General features: G+C 39.6%; 1 protein-coding gene across 1 annotated transcript in view; it reads left to right on the forward strand.

The window, feature by feature from the left end:
* The window catches only part of srbd1 (S1 RNA binding domain 1), a 53,214-nt gene extending 40,909 nt beyond the window's left edge, over window positions 1–12,305 (forward strand). Inside the window, exons 16-20 of the mRNA XM_053332750.1 lie at window positions 1,868–1,974; window positions 3,145–3,312; window positions 3,983–4,132; window positions 9,433–9,617; window positions 11,620–12,305. Coding sequence (XP_053188725.1) covers window positions 1,868–1,974; window positions 3,145–3,312; window positions 3,983–4,132; window positions 9,433–9,617; window positions 11,620–11,912 — 903 coding nt within the window. The 3' untranslated portion in view covers window positions 11,913–12,305. The remainder of the gene's footprint in view (window positions 1–1,867; window positions 1,975–3,144; window positions 3,313–3,982; window positions 4,133–9,432; window positions 9,618–11,619) is intronic.
* The last annotated feature ends 8,445 nt before the right edge of the window (window positions 12,306–20,750 follow it).

The raw sequence follows: 20,750 nt of genomic DNA on the forward strand, positions 1-20,750 counted from the left end.
TAGCCAGCCTCTCACCGGAAATCATAAATCTTTCAGTCCTACCTCTATGGTTTGGAAAGTTGTTTTTATTGTCCTCAAAATGCCTCAGGCTGTAATGCCTCTCAAGCTTCTCACTAAGAATCTAAGTGCAGGTCATGTGGAGAGTGCTGTCTCTGTCTATCTCTCCTCTGTACTGAATTACTACTTTTTGTTTGTTATATTTCTGACAGTAAATCACTCAACCCTTTTAAAGTACACTCACACCAACAGGACAAACACAAATAGATTCTTACCTCATTAAATACAAGAATTAAGGTTGATTATATAAAGTAATTAATGACTGATCACTGCAGTTTCTTTTTGTAAATGAATGAATGAATTGAACAGTGCCGGTTATTCAAGCATTCATGTTATTTACTTAATTAAAAGTACCAATATATAATCTAAAAATCAGTAAAAGTATAACTGCGGCTCAGTGAGAGAGAAAGCAATTCTTGGTTTTAAAAAAAAAATGAAATATAGCTCTTGCCATCACAGATAATATTTATGAGTTTAGGGTAGCACTGAACCTTTGCAGTGACTTATTGAAGCTGAAAGTTGGTTTAAACCAGTAAATGTATCTCATAAAGGGCCAAGCAAAACTTATTCTCGTCCATTCTTGCACTCCCACATACTTCTCTGTCTCCCTCTCCCTCTCTCTACTCATCTGTCCCGCTGTCTTGTTATTGCTGACAGAGAGGGGTGCATTTGCTAGCTGGCGGTGTTGTTATCTGTTTACAAGCCAGTGTTTGTTCAGAGATTGATCATGTTACAGGACAACTCATGCTAGTCTCAGTCACATTCACACACAGCACACACACACACACGTATACACAAATGTAGTCCAACAGTAGTCTAGTTTAGAGTGTCAGCTAATCCTCGAGCAGTTGCTGAGGTATCAGTGTCCAGCTCCTCGGTTATTTGGCCCTGTCCAGGCCTTCCGACTGTCTGGAGACGACTGCTCGACCTGATAGAGTTTCTCATGTTATTCTTGTGTTTTTGTTTTTCCCAGGTTGATTTTTGGTCATTTTTAATTGTTTTTTGACATGTTGCTTCGTTACATTATCAAGCTCTCCTCTCCTCTCCTCTCCTCTCCTCTCCTCTCCTCTCCTCTCCTCTCCTCTCCTCTCCTCTCCATGCATTGTTGGCTCTCCTCCCTGCTCCTTATTAGGACAAAGATTCCAGTCCTTTTGGAAAATATGCCCTGATTAATGGTTGATTGGCTGGTGGTTGAGATGTCTGAGAGTTCATTTGGAGGATCTTTATCTATAGCACGCCGCACTAACAAGAACACTGTGTTAGAAGTAAAGAGAGAGACCGCTGACAAGCCAAACTAAACATTCTCTCTCTTTACCGCTTTGTGCTCCCTCTATCTGTCAATCAGCTCTCTTTCTCTTTCCCTGTCTGCCTCTTCTTACTGCACTGCTTGTCAATCAAATTTCTCTGTGCGTTAGTATTTCATCACCAGCACTTTATGTTGCTGTTTATCTCTTTTAGGATGCCATTTTTATAATGCCCTTAGGGAAATCATGCCTACATGGCACTAAATAACAGTGCATAGCAAAAATGGAAAGCCTGCACTAAAACATGCCAAGTAAACATGTTTGGAAAAGATTACAATAAAAATCTTGGACCACAAAAATTCCTTAAGTTCATATGCCTATATAATGTGTGTTTGTGTGTGTGTGTGTGTATGTGTGTGTGTGGTTTGGAATAAGGTTAACTTTTTGCCCTGTGCAACATACAATGCAGTAATTTACTATTGTTTTTTTCCTTCTAATCCAGTTTTTTTAACTAATGTGACTTTTTTTTGTCTTTGAATGTGTGTTTGTTGAATGTGTGATTCTAGCATGATGTGTCAGCTGGTGCTCTGAAGGCGGCGCTGGACAGCGTTGTGCAGGAGTGTGTGAGCTTTGTGGGGGTGGACATCAACATCTGCTCTGAGACACTGATGAGGTAGATGACACACACACACACACACACACACACACACACACACACACACACACACACACACACACACACACACTCTCGAACAATTCGATGTGTGTGCTCACAAGCACTTTTTCCTACACACACACACACACACACAATTGTATGAGTGCTCACAAGCACTTTTTCCTACACGCACACACTCACAGATGAAGTAGGGCTCAGACCTCTGACATACTTTCCTTTAGCAGTCACAACATGGCAAAGCTTCATTCACACTCACGCACAGGCGCATGCTTGATGCATATACACACACACACACACACACAAACACACCGAAAGCTTGCCAGTTTTCTGTTGAGACTAATGCTTCACACCTTGGCCTCACTTACTGGGCCGACTGGAATCAACAGAGGGGATTAAGCAATGTAGACACACACACATTCTCTCACATAGGAAACGTTTAGGTACATATATTCACAAATATCTTAGGTAAAACATTGTACACACATGTTTATTATGACATAGTACATGCACACAACCCACAAGTACAGGAAGTGCACAAATTTGATACATACACACACATTTGCTGTGAACACAAACAGTATGAAATGAGTTGGCATTAGATGCAGGGCATGCATCAGGTCATCTGTTTACCTGTCTGCTCTGCAAGTGAGCTTTTTCCATTTCTGCCAGAAGTCATGCTACACACACTTACTTACACACAAACACACACAGACGTGGTGATGACTGAAGTATTATGTGGAGTGTTGACATAGCAGTGTGTTTTATAGTGAGTGAGTCACTGTGGACATTAACAGAGCAGACCTAACTGAGTTTCAAATCACCTCTCTTCACTTCAATATTGGCTTGTGTGTCTCTCTCTTGTGAGTGTTTCTCCTGCTTGTTTAAATGCCAGGTCACGGTCTGCACAATCTGGTCTGTTTGTATATTACAGAAATCTGGTATAGACGGCATGTAAAGCAAAATGCTTCAGAGTTGGTAGATATCTCATTTTGAAATTGTTTTTCCCACAATTAAATATTTCATTGTACTGTTTCCTCACATTAGTATCAAATATACAAAAGTGACCTCAGAGTTAAACACGGCAAATTCAACAAGCTTGGAGAAATTAGTTTGACAAAATGCCATATTAAGATATTTTTCCTTTCCCTTCTTGTTTTATCTCTCTAGGCATGTAGCGGGCCTAAATGCAGGCAGGGCTCGCAGTATTGCAGAGTGGAGAGAGCAGAATGGTTCCTTCATCAACAGGGAGCAACTCAAACTGGTCAAAGGCATGGGGCCCAAGACCTACCAGCAGTGTGCCGGCTTCATTAGAATCAACCCGCAAACCTTCGACAGGTACGTACCGTATGCACAGATGCATAGAGTTAACTTCCTCCTCAATCCTAATAAAATAGAGGCTGTGTAATTTAATGTGTGGTGCTCAAAGCATTTAAATTTACATGTCAAAACCTCAGCAAGTGTCTCAGTTGTTCTGGATCATCCACAGACCTCATTGTGAACAGTTCATGGGACTACATCAGTAGAAAGTATATACACTTGAAATTCAGAGTAACACCAGTACTGCTTCTATAAAGATGCTGTTAACTTGTTTAATGCAAGTTTTCAATTCTGTGAGCGGCACAAACAAAATTAAGTAATCTCCGCTCTAAGTGGGTGGAAACAGAAATCTCAGAGGCAGACAAAATACATGACGGTGATGATGGCTCATAGCTGAAACATGTTGCTTTTGTTGTCCACAATAATTAAGAAGATTTACCTGTGAGTGCTGGTGTTTTGTTTATTTGGATTGTCAATACAACCGTCCACCTGACACTTTATTCAAGAGCTGGAGCGCTTTTACTTTACAACAGAAAAAATGTAACCAAAAAGCAGTCTGCATGTATAGAAGTAAGAAAGATCTAGAAGAAATTGCATTTTTTAATGTTTTTTTTTTTTCATAATGATATAAAGGCTTTCAAACTTGTGTTCCATCATTTTAAAATTAATTTTCTTCCTGTCAAAACAGTGCCCAATCCACACATCACCATGCACCAGCAGTGTCAGGGAAACCGGCGGCCAAGAAGGGCAAAGGAAAGGCTTGTGTCAACATACCAACCTCATTTAACCCCCTGGACCAGACCTGTATACATCCCGAGTCCTACCATGTTGCACAGAGGTACGGTACACACAAACATACAAACACACACATGCACACTTGGACAGCAGCCTACCCCACTGGCCAAAGCATGTTCAGGCTAAGATGGAGTTGATTTTGACACTGTCTCATATGGGGCTGGTTATAGTGGTGGAGGGCTCTGATTTGATTTACACAGTCATAGGATACAAGAGAGGAGGCATTGGCTTTGTATGTGTGCACGTCTCTGTGAATGTGTGTCCTTGTGTGAGAAATGATTGTTAGCGCTGCTGATGCTGATATCAAAAGCACATTGAACATCTGCCCAAGACTTGTATGTCCTGTCCGTGTGTGTGTGTGTGTGTGTGTGTGTGTGTGTGTGTGTGTGTGTGTGTGTGTGTGTGAGTGTGCGTGAGAGAGAGACACACACACACGCACACACAGACGGAGAGAGGGAGGGTCCTCTCTCCTACAGCTGTAGTCACTCAACTGTGTTTAGTCTACATAAGTTCTGACACTAGTGGCTCTAAGCATTGCTCCCTTCATGTTGATGCGCCTTTAATGGCCTCAGTGCATGTGTGTGGGTGGATGTGTCTCTATGCACACATGTGTGAAGATAGATTGATGCCGCTTGTATGAAACTGCAATTTTACTTGTCTTTTCTACTTCAGCTATATGACCATGTGTAGTTTATGTGTCTGTGTGCTCAGCATAGACTATTGCACAGTTGTTTATCAAAGAGGAGTAAGGGGTCAGAGGTTTAAAAAGCCTCTTCAAGAAGAAACAAAAATACTAATTGTCACCCCCCTCCCCCTTTTTATTATTTTTTTGTGAATTTATTGTTGTTTTCTTGTGAATCAGACCAAAGGCTTTCTCTTGCTCATACATTCTTCCATCCAGCTCTCTGTCCGTGTTTCCCTCCGTGGTGTTTGCGATCACATCTCTCTTAAACCAAATCAGTCATCATTACTCACACTGGGCAAAGTGTGTTTGTGTATGTGTGTGTATTTTTGTGTGGTTGGTGTCTAGATGATAACATCTGGATATTTCATTTCAACTGACGGCACTATTATCTAATACATCGATCTTAATAAAAAAATATGTTCTACTATAAAATTTGACAGTGTTGAAGAGATTTTCCATGTATATTACATACACATTATGTAATTCAGTAGGAATGAATAAGCATGTCTTCTTTTTGTTCAGTCTACATTTAGCTGAGTAGGTGGCAGTATGTTGTAAAAACTCACCAGTGTGCTGTGGCTTTCTCTTCTCTTGCTCCCTGTCTGTTTTTCTCTCCCTCGCCATCATTGAATTGTTCTCCTGTTGCTCATCAGTCTACTTATCATTCTTTACTTTTCTGCTTTTCCTGCTGTTCAGAATTCTTAACGCTGTGTTGGCAAATGTTTTATCCTTTTGTTATGACTATCTTATAATCCAGGTCTGGGAATTTGCGCAATTCAGTACTGATTTATTTCTCACTTGATATAAATATATTTCATAATTGCCTCATACCTACAAGGTTTTACAGAGTTTGAGGATCACATTTTTTTAACATTACAAAAGGTTGTATTGTGGTTTTACAGTATGTCACATCCCTCTTTTAACATTACTGCAGATGGTCAGTGTGGTTGAGGTTTGATGATGGTGCAGAGAAAGCCATACAGGTCAACACATGTTCTTCCTTAGAGTCATACAGCCTGGTTCAGTATTAATGGTTAAGGTTTGTCTCATTTATGCCAGCTGGCAGCCCCGATGCCATGGTGAGTCTTGTGGTCATTCACTGAATCATGTTTGATTAATAGACTAAAACTATAAAGATTGTATCAGTGTGCAGCTTTCACCTCTTCCTTTGAGTTTTGTTGCCAGCTCTAAATTACAAAAAAAAATCGAAATAGTTGACAATTATCTGACAATTGACTAATCATGACGATATTAGTGCACATTTTAGCCAACTCTTAGTAAGAAGTGTCAGATTGGTGGGAGCATTACAGTAGATGTCAGGGCATCACTGATGCTTCACAGCTTGTCTCACAACCTCAACTACAACTGATGAGAACAGGAGGTATGAAGGGAGTATGGTGGAGGAATGTTTTTTTTTTATGTGTCTGTGTGTGTGTGTGTGTGTATGTGTGTGTATTTATGGTGTATAAGGAATATCATGTTCATCACATTAGAGAAACTGGATCCTCCATTACTGCTCACAGCCCACACATCATCCCCTTTTTGTAACCATATACAACACACACACACACACACACACACACACACACACACACACACACACACACACACAAAAGACAGGCACAGATGCAATTTGTCTACCTTTGTTTCAGAAATAGTATGATTCGTTAGCTTAAACGCCAGTATATCTATGATATTAACTAAATAACCGTATATCATATATCAATGAGGCATTCTCCTACTTAAGACAGTTGGATCTATTCCATGAAATATATAGTATTTCTCTGGTATGAGAGGGAGGGGGTCCACTCTGTGAAGAATATTTCTCTGATCTGTGACAGTCGGGGCCCAATATTTCTATAATACAAGACAGAGTGGGTTCTTGCTGTGGGCCTGGATAAAATCTGTAGTCTAGTCCACCAAAACCCACATTCACACACAAAGTGTTGGTAGTAATTATATGAATATGAACTCAACAGTGGTGGAGGCCTCTGGACTCCTGGCACCCCTTAAATACTAACATGCACCACTGGAAAAATGATACGGGCAACACACACACCTGAAAGTAGAAACCCACCACCCACCAACTCCACTGTAAGATCCAGACTCATAATGCAACACCACTTCTCTTCTTCCTCAATCATTCTTTTTAAAATCTTAATATTTTTGTCACTTATAGGTTAAATGGAAGCTGCCAGATTTGATTTATAAACTGGTAGCGTGTGCCCTCTTGCACCTCTGTGATCATGAGTTCAGAGCTCTGAAGTTTGGTTTGAGGCTCTACTACGAGTGAGTATCCATCGAGAAAACAATGCAGTTTTGCCTCAGCATATATGTAAATATGCAGTGTTTTGAGTTGGTTGAAGCCACGATGGATATATATCTTTGGTTGTTATACTTACATAAAACAGAAAGAAAACAAATCAGAAAACAAAAATGCATAAAAAGTGAGTAAATATTAACATTTTTGCATTATGACACAACCTTAGCTTACCTTAATTATACTGTTCATTGTTGTTCATTTATGGGCCAAAATGTAGTTTTGATGAATGGTTACCATTTATTTTAAATTTTTGTCTGCAGTCACAGTTTATGCTTATCCATTCTCCTGTGGAAGATGCATTCACATCCACCTTTTTATTTTATAAATAATGTTCTGAAGCTGTCCCTGCAAATTTTGGAGAACTGTTTTGAAACAGGGTGGAGGTTTCTGGCACAACTTTACCTACTTCCAAGGTACACAGAGGAGGAAAAAAGTCTGACGAAAGAGCATTATTTTGACACAGCAGACAAAGACAGCAAATATCTTGGGACAGCAAATGAGTGTGATGACCTGCAACAAAGGTCCCAGGCTGGAGTCAGACCAGCGGAGGCTATGTGGTATGTGTGACAGACCACTAGGTCACCAAGACACAAGTATTTATTTTCCTGTTAAGAGATATATGGTTGGAAAGTTAAGAAGCCCAGTGAGGCACAGAGAGAAGAGCCTAATGATAGACTTGCATACAGTTTGGTCCAAAGGTGCTATTTCCTCACCACTGAGCCATTTCTGGCACTTACTCAGCTACTATTTTGTACCGATCTGGCTTGCCGGTGTTGAGGGATTGATTCCGCTCGTCTCTTTTTTTGGATGGTAGACAGTGACTTCACTGGCAGGGGCCTCTCCACTCACAGCTGTCTCATACATAGTTTGTACACAAGCCGTGTCTCGTTACATCCGCACTGTCCCCCCCCCCCACCACTGTCAAATGATCATTTCTTTTTCTTTTTTTTTTCTAAATAAATATTTTTATTCCAGAAGAGTATCTCAGCAGTGACCGTTTAATTTGCAGGTGTGGACAAGCAGAAAGCAGTAATAACACAAATAGTAATGATGACAGTCACAATAATAACACAAATAATAGTATACAAGTACAATTAAGAGTACAAATATAGAGTGAAAAAAAATCAATACATCAATAAATACGTAAATACAAACAAGTGAGTATTTCAGATCAACATTGTGTATGAAACAACTTTGTGTGTGTGTGTGTATGCTCTTGTGTGTGGGTCCACCTGTTCTGTCCATCATTGGGGGGTGGGGGGGACAGCTGTGGAGTCTGTTTGGCGTCAGGCTGCCATTGAGCGACATCCATCACGGACGCTACCCAGCTGGTCCACGCATGAACACATGCACAGAGGCAAACACATTCACATCTATCACCAGCTGTGGAAAGTGCCTACTGTAAATAATATATACAGTACACACACACACACACACACACACACACACATACACACACACACACACACACACACACATACAGAGACACACACACACCACATTTTTCCATAACCTTTATTTGCCATTCTGGCTCTCATGCCAGTTTGTTACTAGGTCTGTTTAGAATGTAGACAAGCTAATTAGTTTGGATTTAATTCACAGGGTCAGTGAATTTTAAATGGTGCAACTTGACTGACTGTCTGACATTTTTAGGTGGGACATCCTACTAGAAACAAAGTTAGATTTTTCCAGGCGGCTGACAGACACACAGTCCAACCTTAGCAAAGTGGAAGCAGTTTCATGAGCCAAGGTGTCGGAGCGTTTACGGCCCACTGTGGATTTACCTGATTTACCAGGGGGTAAAATAAATGTGTGTGTTTGTGCGTATGTGTGTTTTTTAAGAACAGAAAACCTCACCTCTGCAGCTCATGACTTTATGTGCAATTACACTCACACCTCTCCTGCCCTCCCTATTTTCCCCCACCTCCCTCTCACTTTACATTCATTAGCTTATACTCTATCCCTCCTTTCTGCTTCTTTGTTTCTTACATTTTTATCTGCTCTTTTTTTTTATAGTTTTGTATTTTTCCTCATCATTCTTTCCAGTCTGTCATCACCTTTCCACCGTCTTTCCATCCCTTCCTCTTTCCTTCTCTCTTACTCAATCCTTCATTGCCCCAGGCTTCTTTCTTTCAGTTATTGAGGGATATGTGTATATGCTGTAGCCTGACTAGGGCATGTATGAACACTGGCCGCCATACAAACATGTGTGCATATATTTACCCACCATACAGAAATCAATTTGTTTTTGTAATTTTTTAAAGTTTTGAAAATGTCATTTTTCCAATTCTACACTATATTTTACATATTTTTTATACAAATCCCTCCTGTCCAGATTTCTGTCCCTCGTTGGTGGGAGTGCTGATCAGATCGGAAGTGCAGGCCTGCAACAGTGTGTCGAGAACAAGGTTAAGACCAGCAGTGTCGAGGAATTGGCCAGGACAATGGACACCACACCTGAGACCCTCAAACTCATCATAGATGGCCTCACGCAGCCTCCTGGGTTTGACATACGGCAAAGTAAGACCACTGCCACTCACAGTCACACAGACGTATTGATACTGACTATTTTTTTGGAATTTGTTCTTGCGATAAAACACCTGATTGACCGGGTGATTAAAATTAAACTGAGACCAAAGCCGTGAATGAGAAGAACAGGAATACTGTACAAAGTGTAAAAGCAAAAATTACCAAGAGTAAAACTCAGTATGTAAAACTCAGCATTTATGCAGATTCCTGTAATAGTTTGATGTCTCAGATTGTAAAAGCAAGCAAACAATGTTTATATGCGTTTAAGTTCATTACACACAAGCAGAATTAGAGTTAAATTCGTATTTCTCAGTATGTCCCCTAGGTTATACATCTGTTATTCCCACATATATTTATGTGGAAAAATCTTTTCACTGAACACAAAAAACTATCAGTGTGTTGAATTATATGAGATTTCATAGACTACACTTATCTGCAACCCAGGAGCTGCAGTAACTTCTCGTAGTGTCTCATCTTCCTTTCATAGTGTCCTTTTATTGGTCCCTATTGACTGATAGAAAGTTGAACTTGTATTTGTCCAGTCTCTTGACTGGTTTGCTAGTCACAAAACACACACACTGACTTTTCTTGTGCCTTTATTATAATAAGCATGTCTTGGCACTGTAACATGATAGGATCTGACAGTGCTGTGGCTTCCTCCCCATAGTCCAACAACACTAGCAGTATGTTTCTGACAGGGTGTGATGGGTCCAGCAGACTGTGTTATTGGACAGAACATCTTGCAGACACACACATACACAAAGGCCTCTGTTTTTCTCCTTAACCTCATACTCTTGAGTTTAGGCACACATAAACTTACCAATAAAGTCACATACAGTCACAAACTTTTAAGTTTTCACCAGCTGTGCTGCAGCTCTAATTAGTTTTTTTTCCAAAGGAATTAATGTCATATCTCTTTCACTTCTTTTTTCCTCTCTTTTTATAATGACTTTTTGAAAAAAGTGTATACAATTAAAAGCAGTTGGCGTAAACCCTTGTGTTGATGATGGAACTAACATTTATATATTATATATTTATGTTTATATGTACGCGTTGCTAAAATCTTTATTCAAATCCTCATTAAGACTGTAAAGCCTCTCTTTAAAAAATGAACTGTTGTTTTTGGGCTGTTGGGAAAAATAGTAAGACACTGAGAGCAGGGATTTAGAAGATGGTACCAATTACCAGTAACTAATTGAAAATAAAACAAAATTCAGAAACATCTTTGACCAAAGGTACAATGTGTGTCTGCACAATTGTGACTGCAACACTAGACTCGCTGTTTCAGGAAACCCAATACAAGGAATGGACAGAAAAATAAATTAGCCACTAATGTAGCCTTATCCTACATTATAACATACTGCCTGGCATTTTTTTGTAAATCAGTAAATGTTAAATCATGTCCATGCCTTTTTACCAGGCTCTCCTTTTTCATAGAGTTTCATGTGCAGAATAGTGAAGCCTGGATACTGGGTAAGGGCTGGATAACTCCTCTCAAAATTAAGGAACGCAGCTTCAAGGTTCATTCTCAGGTTGGCCCTATTCGGTTGCAGAACACTACGCTTGGCCTCCTAGCCAGTGCTCAGCTGAGTAAACAGATGGGCCGAGGCTACCGCATGAAATCAGTGCTGTGGGGAGGATAATTGGACCGGACTATTTCCTGGGGCACGGGCCTTCCTTGTTTGTGTTAATGCTACAGAAAGGAAAAAGATTGTTCATGAACAGGCGAAATGGAAAGAAGGGTGGATTAGAATGCTGAGAAATGTGGAAGTATGCAGAGACGAGCATTGGGTTACAGCTTGAAATTTAATATCTGTTTGTCATTTTGTTCCTTCCCCCTTGCTTCCCTTCATCCCTTTTTCCTTTCTCACCTCCCAAACATTGTAGCTAGCTCCTACCCCCACCTGTTTTTGTTGTAGGTGTTTCCCCTAACTTCTGACAAGCCACCTCATTTTTGATATTCTCTGTTAATCTCTCTTTTTGCCACTGCCAGATTTTGGCCAGGCGGACTTTAAGCGGGGCATTGTGTCCATGAGTGATCTTCGGGTGGGTGCGGTGCTGACGGGCCGGGTGGACAACACTACTCTCTTCGGGGCTTTTGTAGATATCGGTGTCGGCCGCTCAGGCCTCATCCACAAAAGCAACATCAGTCTGGACAAGCTGCCGGTCAGCCAGCGCCGCCGCAGCCTGGTATTGGGACCTGGAGAACGGGTGGAGGTCCGGGTTCTGAATGTGGACCCTCAGAGGGGAAGGATCGGCCTGGACCTGATCAGGGTCCTACAATGATTAACTTTATAGTGTTATAAATACTTCATTATTAGCGACTGAGAAAGATTTAGGATTGGAAGTTACACACAAACCTACTGAGAGGCAAATTACTCCATGATGATCTAATTTCTGATTCGGTTTTTACAAGCAGATAAACAGAAATGAACAAGCCGTTTTAGAAGGCAACATTTTAAGTGCACTTACAGGAATGGCCCTTTACTGTTCAATCAAAATAATACAGATTCAACCAATGTCTGTATTATTTGTGGGAGCTTGCATGTTTTAAACTGCAGCTCTTTCACATTTTCTGTAAAAAATGCTTGTAGTTTTAAGATAATGTAATGAAAATGTTGAAGGTCCAAGTTAAATAACCTCAAACCAAACTTCCTCATAGTTTCATTAACGGCTGGGAAACTTTTATATCCCATTTTTAGTTTTGTTAAGTAGTGTTTTTTCTCAGCCGGTATATTGTTTTGTTTAATTGGGGTTAGGGTTAGCCCTATATCTGATTGCCTAATTCTAGGCAAAAATGTCCCTTGTGTTTGTCAACTTCGTGGCTGGCTGTTCGCACACACCTGCCATTTACTGATCTGAACAGGAGTCTCTGATGGGGCTGCTTCATCATTTGCACTTCAGCTGTATTGCTGATAATTTCATACTTTAGTTGCTATTGTTAATAAATATAATAATGCCTAGATATTATTAACATAGTTTAATGGAAACATTCTAATTCAGCTCGTCAAGATATATTTTGTTTTGTGCTGCTCTGAACGGTTTGTCTACATACTTCTTTGTATCTGTTATTCAAAGCAGACTTTGTTTACTGTTTTTGTGGGCTCTTGAAAAAAATAACCAACAAAAACAACTGAAGGACTCAACATGTCATCACATCAGGATGAAAATTGTAAAAAGACTGACTACTTATGCAGTTGAGGTTTCAACATTAAAATATTTCCTGTACACCTTCCGCTCTTGACGCGCATTTTCTCAGGATGCAGAATTTTGACAAATTAGACAGTCAGCAGAGTGATCTGCTTCATGTGGGAGAGGAGGAGCATGGATGAGAATGGAAAAGAGGGAGAATGGCATTAAACCAGGAGGAAAGGAAGATGGGAGAGGTAGATGTGTGCAGTTGTGGAAAGTAGAAATAAGACACCAGTTAAAGAATATGTTTTTCCTCCAGACAACAGGAAAATATGAAGACTGAATGAGTGGGCTGGATGGGGGATGGGCAGAGACAGGGATAGGAAGAGGGGAGGGACGGTTTCTATCTTCCAGACTGCAGTAAAGCCTGAAGGCTTTTTAGGCATGGTCCCAGACACAATTATCCCAGGACACACATACACAAACACACACTAATCAGCTGCTTCAAAATTAATCCCAGACTCCCCATTCACATTATCTAATTTGTTTGTTTTTATGAAACTGGAATAAATAAAAAAAAAAAAAACATAAAATATGGTTCTGAGAAAGCCTGAGGTCCCCAGTGCTAAACCTTATACTGAATGCTGAATACCTAATCACTGTTAGGGCTGCTGCTTCACTATCTTCCCTTGGGGGGAACAAATGGAATATATTCTGGACACACAAACACAACGAGATATTCTATCAAGATTAATCAGAAGTGGCAGTTTGTTTAGCGATGATCTGAGAAAACTCATGCAGACACATGCCGACTAGATTCACATTGTCTGTCTTTGCACACTCATTTTTCAAAGGGAATCACATTTTCTAATCAAGATACCTTATTTTGTTTGATGATAACTTCCTTTGTCATTTTGTTGTATTTTGTTTGTTTGATCTCATGTGCTGTAGCTTGGCACAGGCCTTTGTTGAAATGTTTCCAGCATTTCTGTCTTGGGATACACATGCGTTCGTACAAGTGGACACAGCTTCCCTCAGCATCATACCTGCTTTTCCTGCCTATAATTTTCCTCCCTGTGCTAAACGTGAGGACACAGATGGGACAGGCAATCTGGCAGCCAGCTACTGCTGCCCCTCAGAGTTTTTGTCATACACTGACCAGTAATGAAGCTGCGATAAGAAGCAGAGCGACTGTGGGAGTATTTGTGTAGTTCTCAGTTGTCCTCTGTTGCACTGCTTGTCAGCTGTTGTGTTACAGAGTGAGCTCAGGTGTGCCTTGAGGTTTTGGTGAAATGTGAAGAAAATTGATGGTAAGCACACTATTAAATGAATGTCACTCTTTCACTCATGAAACCTCCCCGTTATTTGTTGTTTCACGACTCCTAGGTTATTAAAAGTCAAGGTAAAAAGAAAAATATTGCATGTAGCTGTGCATAGTTCTCTTTTATCAGCTCTCTTTTATCTTTCAAAATCCAGCAATGGAGAAAACTGGGGTGACAGAAAACATCTTAGCTTTTTCTACACAGTAGCACAGAGAAAAGTCTTCACAGCTAGTAAAAATATATCACACTAAGGGAGAACACAGCTTTCTCTGTTGATCTCTGATTTCAGAGACCACCTGTCAAAAAACCAGACAAGAACAGCAAAAACAACCCCTAAAACCTGAAGCACTTTTTACAACCAACAATACAAATAAGTGTTGGAAAGGCAAACACCATTCTGATTATTTTGCTATCTGATATAAAAAGTAAACCCATTTTTCTTGGGTAGTGTAGAAGGAAATGAAACGCGGGCAATAAAACTGAAATGGTTTATTCTCTTGGCAACATGAATGTGCTCAGCAAGTTTCTGCTTCGGACTAAAATAGTTGGATGGAAAGGTGGACTGACAGTTAGACAGACAGACCAATATTGCCATCTTTATATCCTTAAGACAAGCATCACATGTACAGCTAGCTTTTAATATTTATAGATAATTCTATCAACTTCCACTAAACTGTTCAACTCTCACACTTCTCAGAAGGTATGTGAATACTGTAGCTGATTTAACAAAAGTGACATACAGATATACACACAACATTCATCTATACTGTATATTGGTCTTCCTCCTGCTACAGGCTTAGGTGACTGACATTTATGCTACGTGCTACTGAAGGTAAAAATACATCTCCTTTCCTGTCGTCCACTTTCCTTTGTGCTCTTCCATGATTGATAGTGTGACTGCAATTGTCACTGCACTAACAGAAAATAACTCTAGGTTAGCAGTGCAACCACTGACAACAATACGGTCTCCCTTTGGTTACAGATCTCAATTCTTGTGAGGAAATACTAGTCTCTGTGGCCTACACACATACTACTGACAGTGTTAACAAAGATTGTACTGACATGTTGCTCAAAGCATCTGGTGACAGACTCAAATTGGGATTTCACTTTGCTGAAACCAACTGTTTAGCAAACTTTCTTCCCTGTAGCTTCTTTGAATTGTGGCCTTGCAGAACAGCAGGCTGCAACCAACTCTCCACTGACCTTGTCTGTATACTTCCAACACATGCCCAACAGCTGGATCCAAATCCAAATTTTGAGGCACAATGGATTATTCTTTAATAGTCAGGTTCTTGTTTTTTCCAACAGTCCTAATCATTGTAAATGAATAGTTGGATGTTTTGGTAACTACACTCATCTTTCTGGCAGAGAGTTGGATGGGAAGATCAATATTGTATAAACTGCATGTGGTTAGTGATGTTTTGGCTGAAATTAACCTTTTGAGGAAACAAAAAACTGAGAAATAGACTTGTTTATTTGCTTCTGTGTTTTTAAAAAAAGGCACCGCAAGAGTATATCACTACAGTCATTCGTACTTATACGCTAAAACTCTGTGTGAGCACATTGGTAGTAAAAAAAAAAAAAAAGTCTTAATATGAGAACTAAGAATAATATTTTCTTGTCTCATTTGTTAAATCTGAATGCATAAATCAGTATTCACTGTATGAAACACAAAGTATGTCTTATTCTTGTTTTCCAGTATTGGGTGACAAATTCCAAATAGCCAAAGGGTGAGAAAGACTTTGGCATCACTGGTGAAAAGCAGCAGTAAAGTATAGGCAGGAGGGTAGGGAGAAGAGATGGATGAATGGAGGTACGAAAGAGGGATGGAATGAGACAGGAAATGAAAGGCTTTCTCCGGTTTCACTCCCCGTGACCTCATCAGTGTGATCATGGGTTTTATGAGCTTTCCCTCTCGACGCCCACACACCACCTTACACGTGCCAGGACACACACACACTTCAGGCCGTATATTTCATTCACTGGCTAAGAGACAAACACACAGAACATGTGTTTTTGTCTCTCTGTCTGTTCCTTTTCTCACACTCTCTCCGTCAACCTTTCACATACTTCATCACACACCCGGACACCCAACAAAGCTGACTCTCTCTTACAACCACTGACGCACAAATACTAGACAGAGAAAAGAACATTTGTCTTTATTACTGATTGCATTAGCCTTTGAAGGGAAAGTAGGAGGCTCTGGCTAATGAAATAAAACCTTTTAACTTAAAAGTCAGAAAATCATAACATTTACATATCATACACATTTACATAAGCTCTCGAACCATGCATCCACACACAAACATGCAATGAAAAACTATGGGGGTTTCTGAGAGAAGATGATGTGGCTTTTTTTGCTTTCCACGTTACTAACAGAGCTTATAAACGCTTCCCCAGTGAAGGGAAAGATAAATGGCTGTTCATGAGCAAGCATCTGATTAGTAGCTAGTAGTTAGCTAAATTTCCTTGGGGAAAGATGAAGCTCCATTCTTTGAAAGCATCTCCATTGTATGTGTGTGTGTATGTTTCATCTTGTTTTTCTTTCCTCCAGGTAATCTCTTATGCTGTTATTTGTTACCTAACTGTTTTCCAACCATTTTTTGAAACTACACTATGTCACTTAATCCCCAGTCCCCAGCAGCTTCACCACTTATCACCACTAAGTGCCTGATGTCCTAAGACCATGTTTTTGTTTTAATCAGTATTAAGACTCCTTGGATGTAAAGTGGAAAATTGGGGAGAACGGAGAATGTCACGAGAAATGTACCTTGGGTAAATATTTTCATAGGTGCCATTCGTTCACCAGCCATCCTCTGTACTATCATACACAGAATGTAAGAAATAATATTTTGGTTTACCTAATTTATACATCATCATGGTATCTGTTGATCCCGTTAAAAATCCAGATACAGGTGACAAAAAAAAAGAGAGGATGAAATAATGGATGAATTAGGAAAGAAACTGAAATGGTAAGGGGAGGAGAGAAAGAAAAAGTCGCACGTGTCAACATGGCGAAGAGTTAAAGAGAGTAACATTTGTGTTTTTAAGGTTTTAATGACCCAACTTCAACCATGTTACACATATACTGAGGCCACCCTGTATTTATGACCGCTTATTTTATTCTCCTTGTTTTAATGGACCATGTACACTGTAATAAATTAGAGCATTGCTTTAAGCTTTATGAATGTAGGAAAGAAATTGAGAATTAAGAAATGCAGTGGGGGATGCACATCATGCACGTATATGTAAGCCAGGGAAGTATGGTTTTCTCTTAGATTGGAAGCTTTTCCCCCCATGTATCTACCATAGATAAGTTTTTGTAAATTTACTTCTTGAATCCCTCTCCATTGTCATTAAATGTGATACAGTTTAACCAGTCAGTTTAGACAAGAGTGCTCGGACCTTGAGACTAGGGTGATTTTTCATGTGCAAGGGACTTTTAACTGTAGATCAAAGGACACTAGGAATATTAACTGCTCTGTAATCATGCATTTAACAAAAGTTGGAGATGTGTCCAATGATGCTGTTCATTTAATTGCAGCATTTCACTGACATTACATTATAATATTATAATTCTATTTCTGAAATTTTAGCAGTTTGTTCTTGTGTTACAGTAAGCTAATATCATTGGAGTCAGATCCAAAAAGTGTAACACTTCTGCTCCCACAAGTAGGTTCTGAAACCTTCACTATACTGCATAGTTAAACACACAGATAGATCTCTATATACATGGCTCCCTCCAGAGTTGCACAGTAAGATCCGTTCAGGGACAACAAGGCCTCTTCCTGTTCCCGGGTCACGACCGTGGTTGGTGGCTTATAGTGATTGACAGCCGAATGTTTGGGTTAGGCTGCTGCCTCTGGGGATTTACTATAGGCAAAGCTTTCACACACATCCAATACAGAACACTGGTAAGAATTCTGGCACACACAGACTTGTAATGTCAAAACACACATTTGCACAAACACATACAGACATAGTGTCCAGGCATAGCCCCACCATCCTCTCTATTGGCACATACATATATACAGTACAGTGAGAGTGTATGACCATATCTCAGAGACATATCTCATGTTCATCCCACAGGGAACCCAGTCTGAGACCATAGCAACCTTGTGTCAGGGGGAGGAAGGAAGTGGGAGCTTAGGGGGAATTCACTTACACATTGAAACAGCTAAGCTTTGGAATATTCCAGAAAACTTCTGTTTTTGTAGGTTTCCTCTGGATTATGATTTGTTTCCCCCTTTTTAAGAGTGAGATGGGTGGAAAAAAAGATTATTTTAATTACAGCCATTTATTGGTGTTCGGTGTTGAATTTTCAGTATGGACAGCTGATGTTGACTGCTTAGCACAAACCCTGAAAACTTACAGACGCCATGTAAATTTCTGCTGACCCAGACACTACAATAACATATTATATGCTGCATTAATTACAGTGTCCCACAAGGTGTTCAGCAACATTTTCTCAAAACAAACTCAGTAACTGTTACTCAACAACTTCTGACAGAACTGACTACCAAGAAACGGTTCAACTGCACTGAACTTAAGTGTTATACTTATGTCCATCAAAATGGATGGAAATATACCGCAGACTGATGATTCAGTAGCTCTTCTGTACAGTGGGCTGCTCTCTTGACCTTTGTGGCAACTATAATTTTAATTAATCATTTGTGTAATTGAAAAAGCTGTGATTATAGATAAACAGCATTTATCTATAAGCACTAAAATATATGCTTGAGATAATCAGATATATTTATAGTACATCAATTGGCATTAAATTAATATTGGCCAATAGATACTTGATAAAATGATCTTTTCCAAGCATTGTTGTTGGTAAAATTTCTCAATTCTGTTACTTTGAGAAGATCTTATGTATTAATTCAGTTCAGTGCCAGTCAAAAATATTATTATTGATTAAATGATTGATTTCTGAATAAGGCACATCTTAAATTCTTAATGGATACTCAACACAGGTAACCAATTTGTCTGCACTGAATAGTCTTTCTGAGGGATTGAGAGTGATGCTCTGCAACACTTTTAGAGACAGTCTCAATGAAATATTACAAAGTCACTAGGGGAGTTTACCTCATAAGAGTTAATTAACTGGGAGATCATTATGACTATACAGCACAACAATACACTTCTCTGGTATTTAGTGATAATGCTATCACTGTAGTGTCATAACCATTAGCACTTCAGACCACTCAAGCTGTGGCTGTTAGCACAGCTGCCACTGTATGAAGTGCCAAGTAACATCTCTAGCCTATATAGACCCCTCAGGGCAAAGACAGGGTTAGCTAGCTGTGGCAGTTGTTTGTTTAGCTGTGTGTTTCAGCAAGCCATTAATACTGAGGCCTAATAGTGCTGTCAGTAGCATTAACACACATGGGAGCAATTTCCCTGACACAGATTACACATGGATTTAGGCTACCAAAGTAGTGCTTCCTGGACATGGATTTAACCTGGAGTTCAAATCTTAAGGGTATGATGTAGAGATAGTAAACCTAGTTAAAATGAATTTGCAAATTCCCAGTAGCTATATTTTAATTGCACCTGTAAAAGGAACTAAACACATTAGGGTAGGTGCACAGAAGATAAATTGATGGCACATCCAGGACATTTTCACACCTTCTGTAAATAGTTTATTTTAAACCAAGCAGTCCCATGTCAGTTTTCATGAACCAAAATCAAAGCTTGTTTTTCAATGATCTTCCCAAGCTGTTTGTCTAAAGTGATTGCATATGTGATTACCTGACCCAACAACAGTAAACACTTCATGTTTTTTGGTTAGAGGGAGTGGAATTACATCAATGAAATCAGTATCAGAGTGAATTGTAATAGAAAAAGCAGCTGATATCAACATTTGTTAAACTTCTGACATGTAATCCGAAAACACCCTTTGGGGATTGAGATCATAATGCTGTCCATCTGGTTGTGCGCTCCAAAGCTAATAATTCTGAATTAAAGACTGTTCAGAGGTAGAATACGGTGTCCATGGGGTTCTCAAAGGATGCTTAAAAGCTCATTCTTACACAGATACTAGCATGATCACCTTACTGGCTAAGGAAATTTAGATAATCTTCAGAAAAGCTTTAATCTTTTCTCATCTTCTATACACTGTAGAAATCTTTTTTTATTTTATTTTGGCGAGCATTAAGGGTTGTTGAAAGTGCTGAGTACAACAGCTGCAGCTCTGAGTGGAATGAATGAGTCTGAATGGAACAAGTTTTTTTGGTTACAATTTTCATTATCCTTCATTGATTTATCTGTGTATACCTGCCCAGGCACCAAAACATTTCATCATATCTGAGGTTTGGCACCTGAAATCATTCCCTCTATAATGTGGCAGTCTCTCGCTTGCAAGGCTTGTAAGCCTTTTAGACATAGTGCACCGACAGCGCAGATACGTATTCTTATCTGGCGAGTGGTATTTGATGTGTCCACAGCAGCTGGATTTCATAGGACATTTTGTAAACCCCCACAGATCAATTGCGCAAAGTAGAATTCAACACAGTGGGCAGCACACTCAAAAATACTGGTACAAGCAGGTGTGGATGTTTGTACCCAAAGGCACATTTTCCACAGATACTTAATAACAAACAAATATTAGGTTCTTATGAGACTTGATATGTTCCTTTTGATTCACCAATTTAGTCATAATTAAAGG

This window comes from Scomber japonicus, chromosome 14 (assembly GCF_027409825.1).
Source record: "Scomber japonicus isolate fScoJap1 chromosome 14, fScoJap1.pri, whole genome shotgun sequence".
NCBI classification, from domain to species: domain Eukaryota; kingdom Metazoa; phylum Chordata; class Actinopteri; order Scombriformes; family Scombridae; genus Scomber; species Scomber japonicus.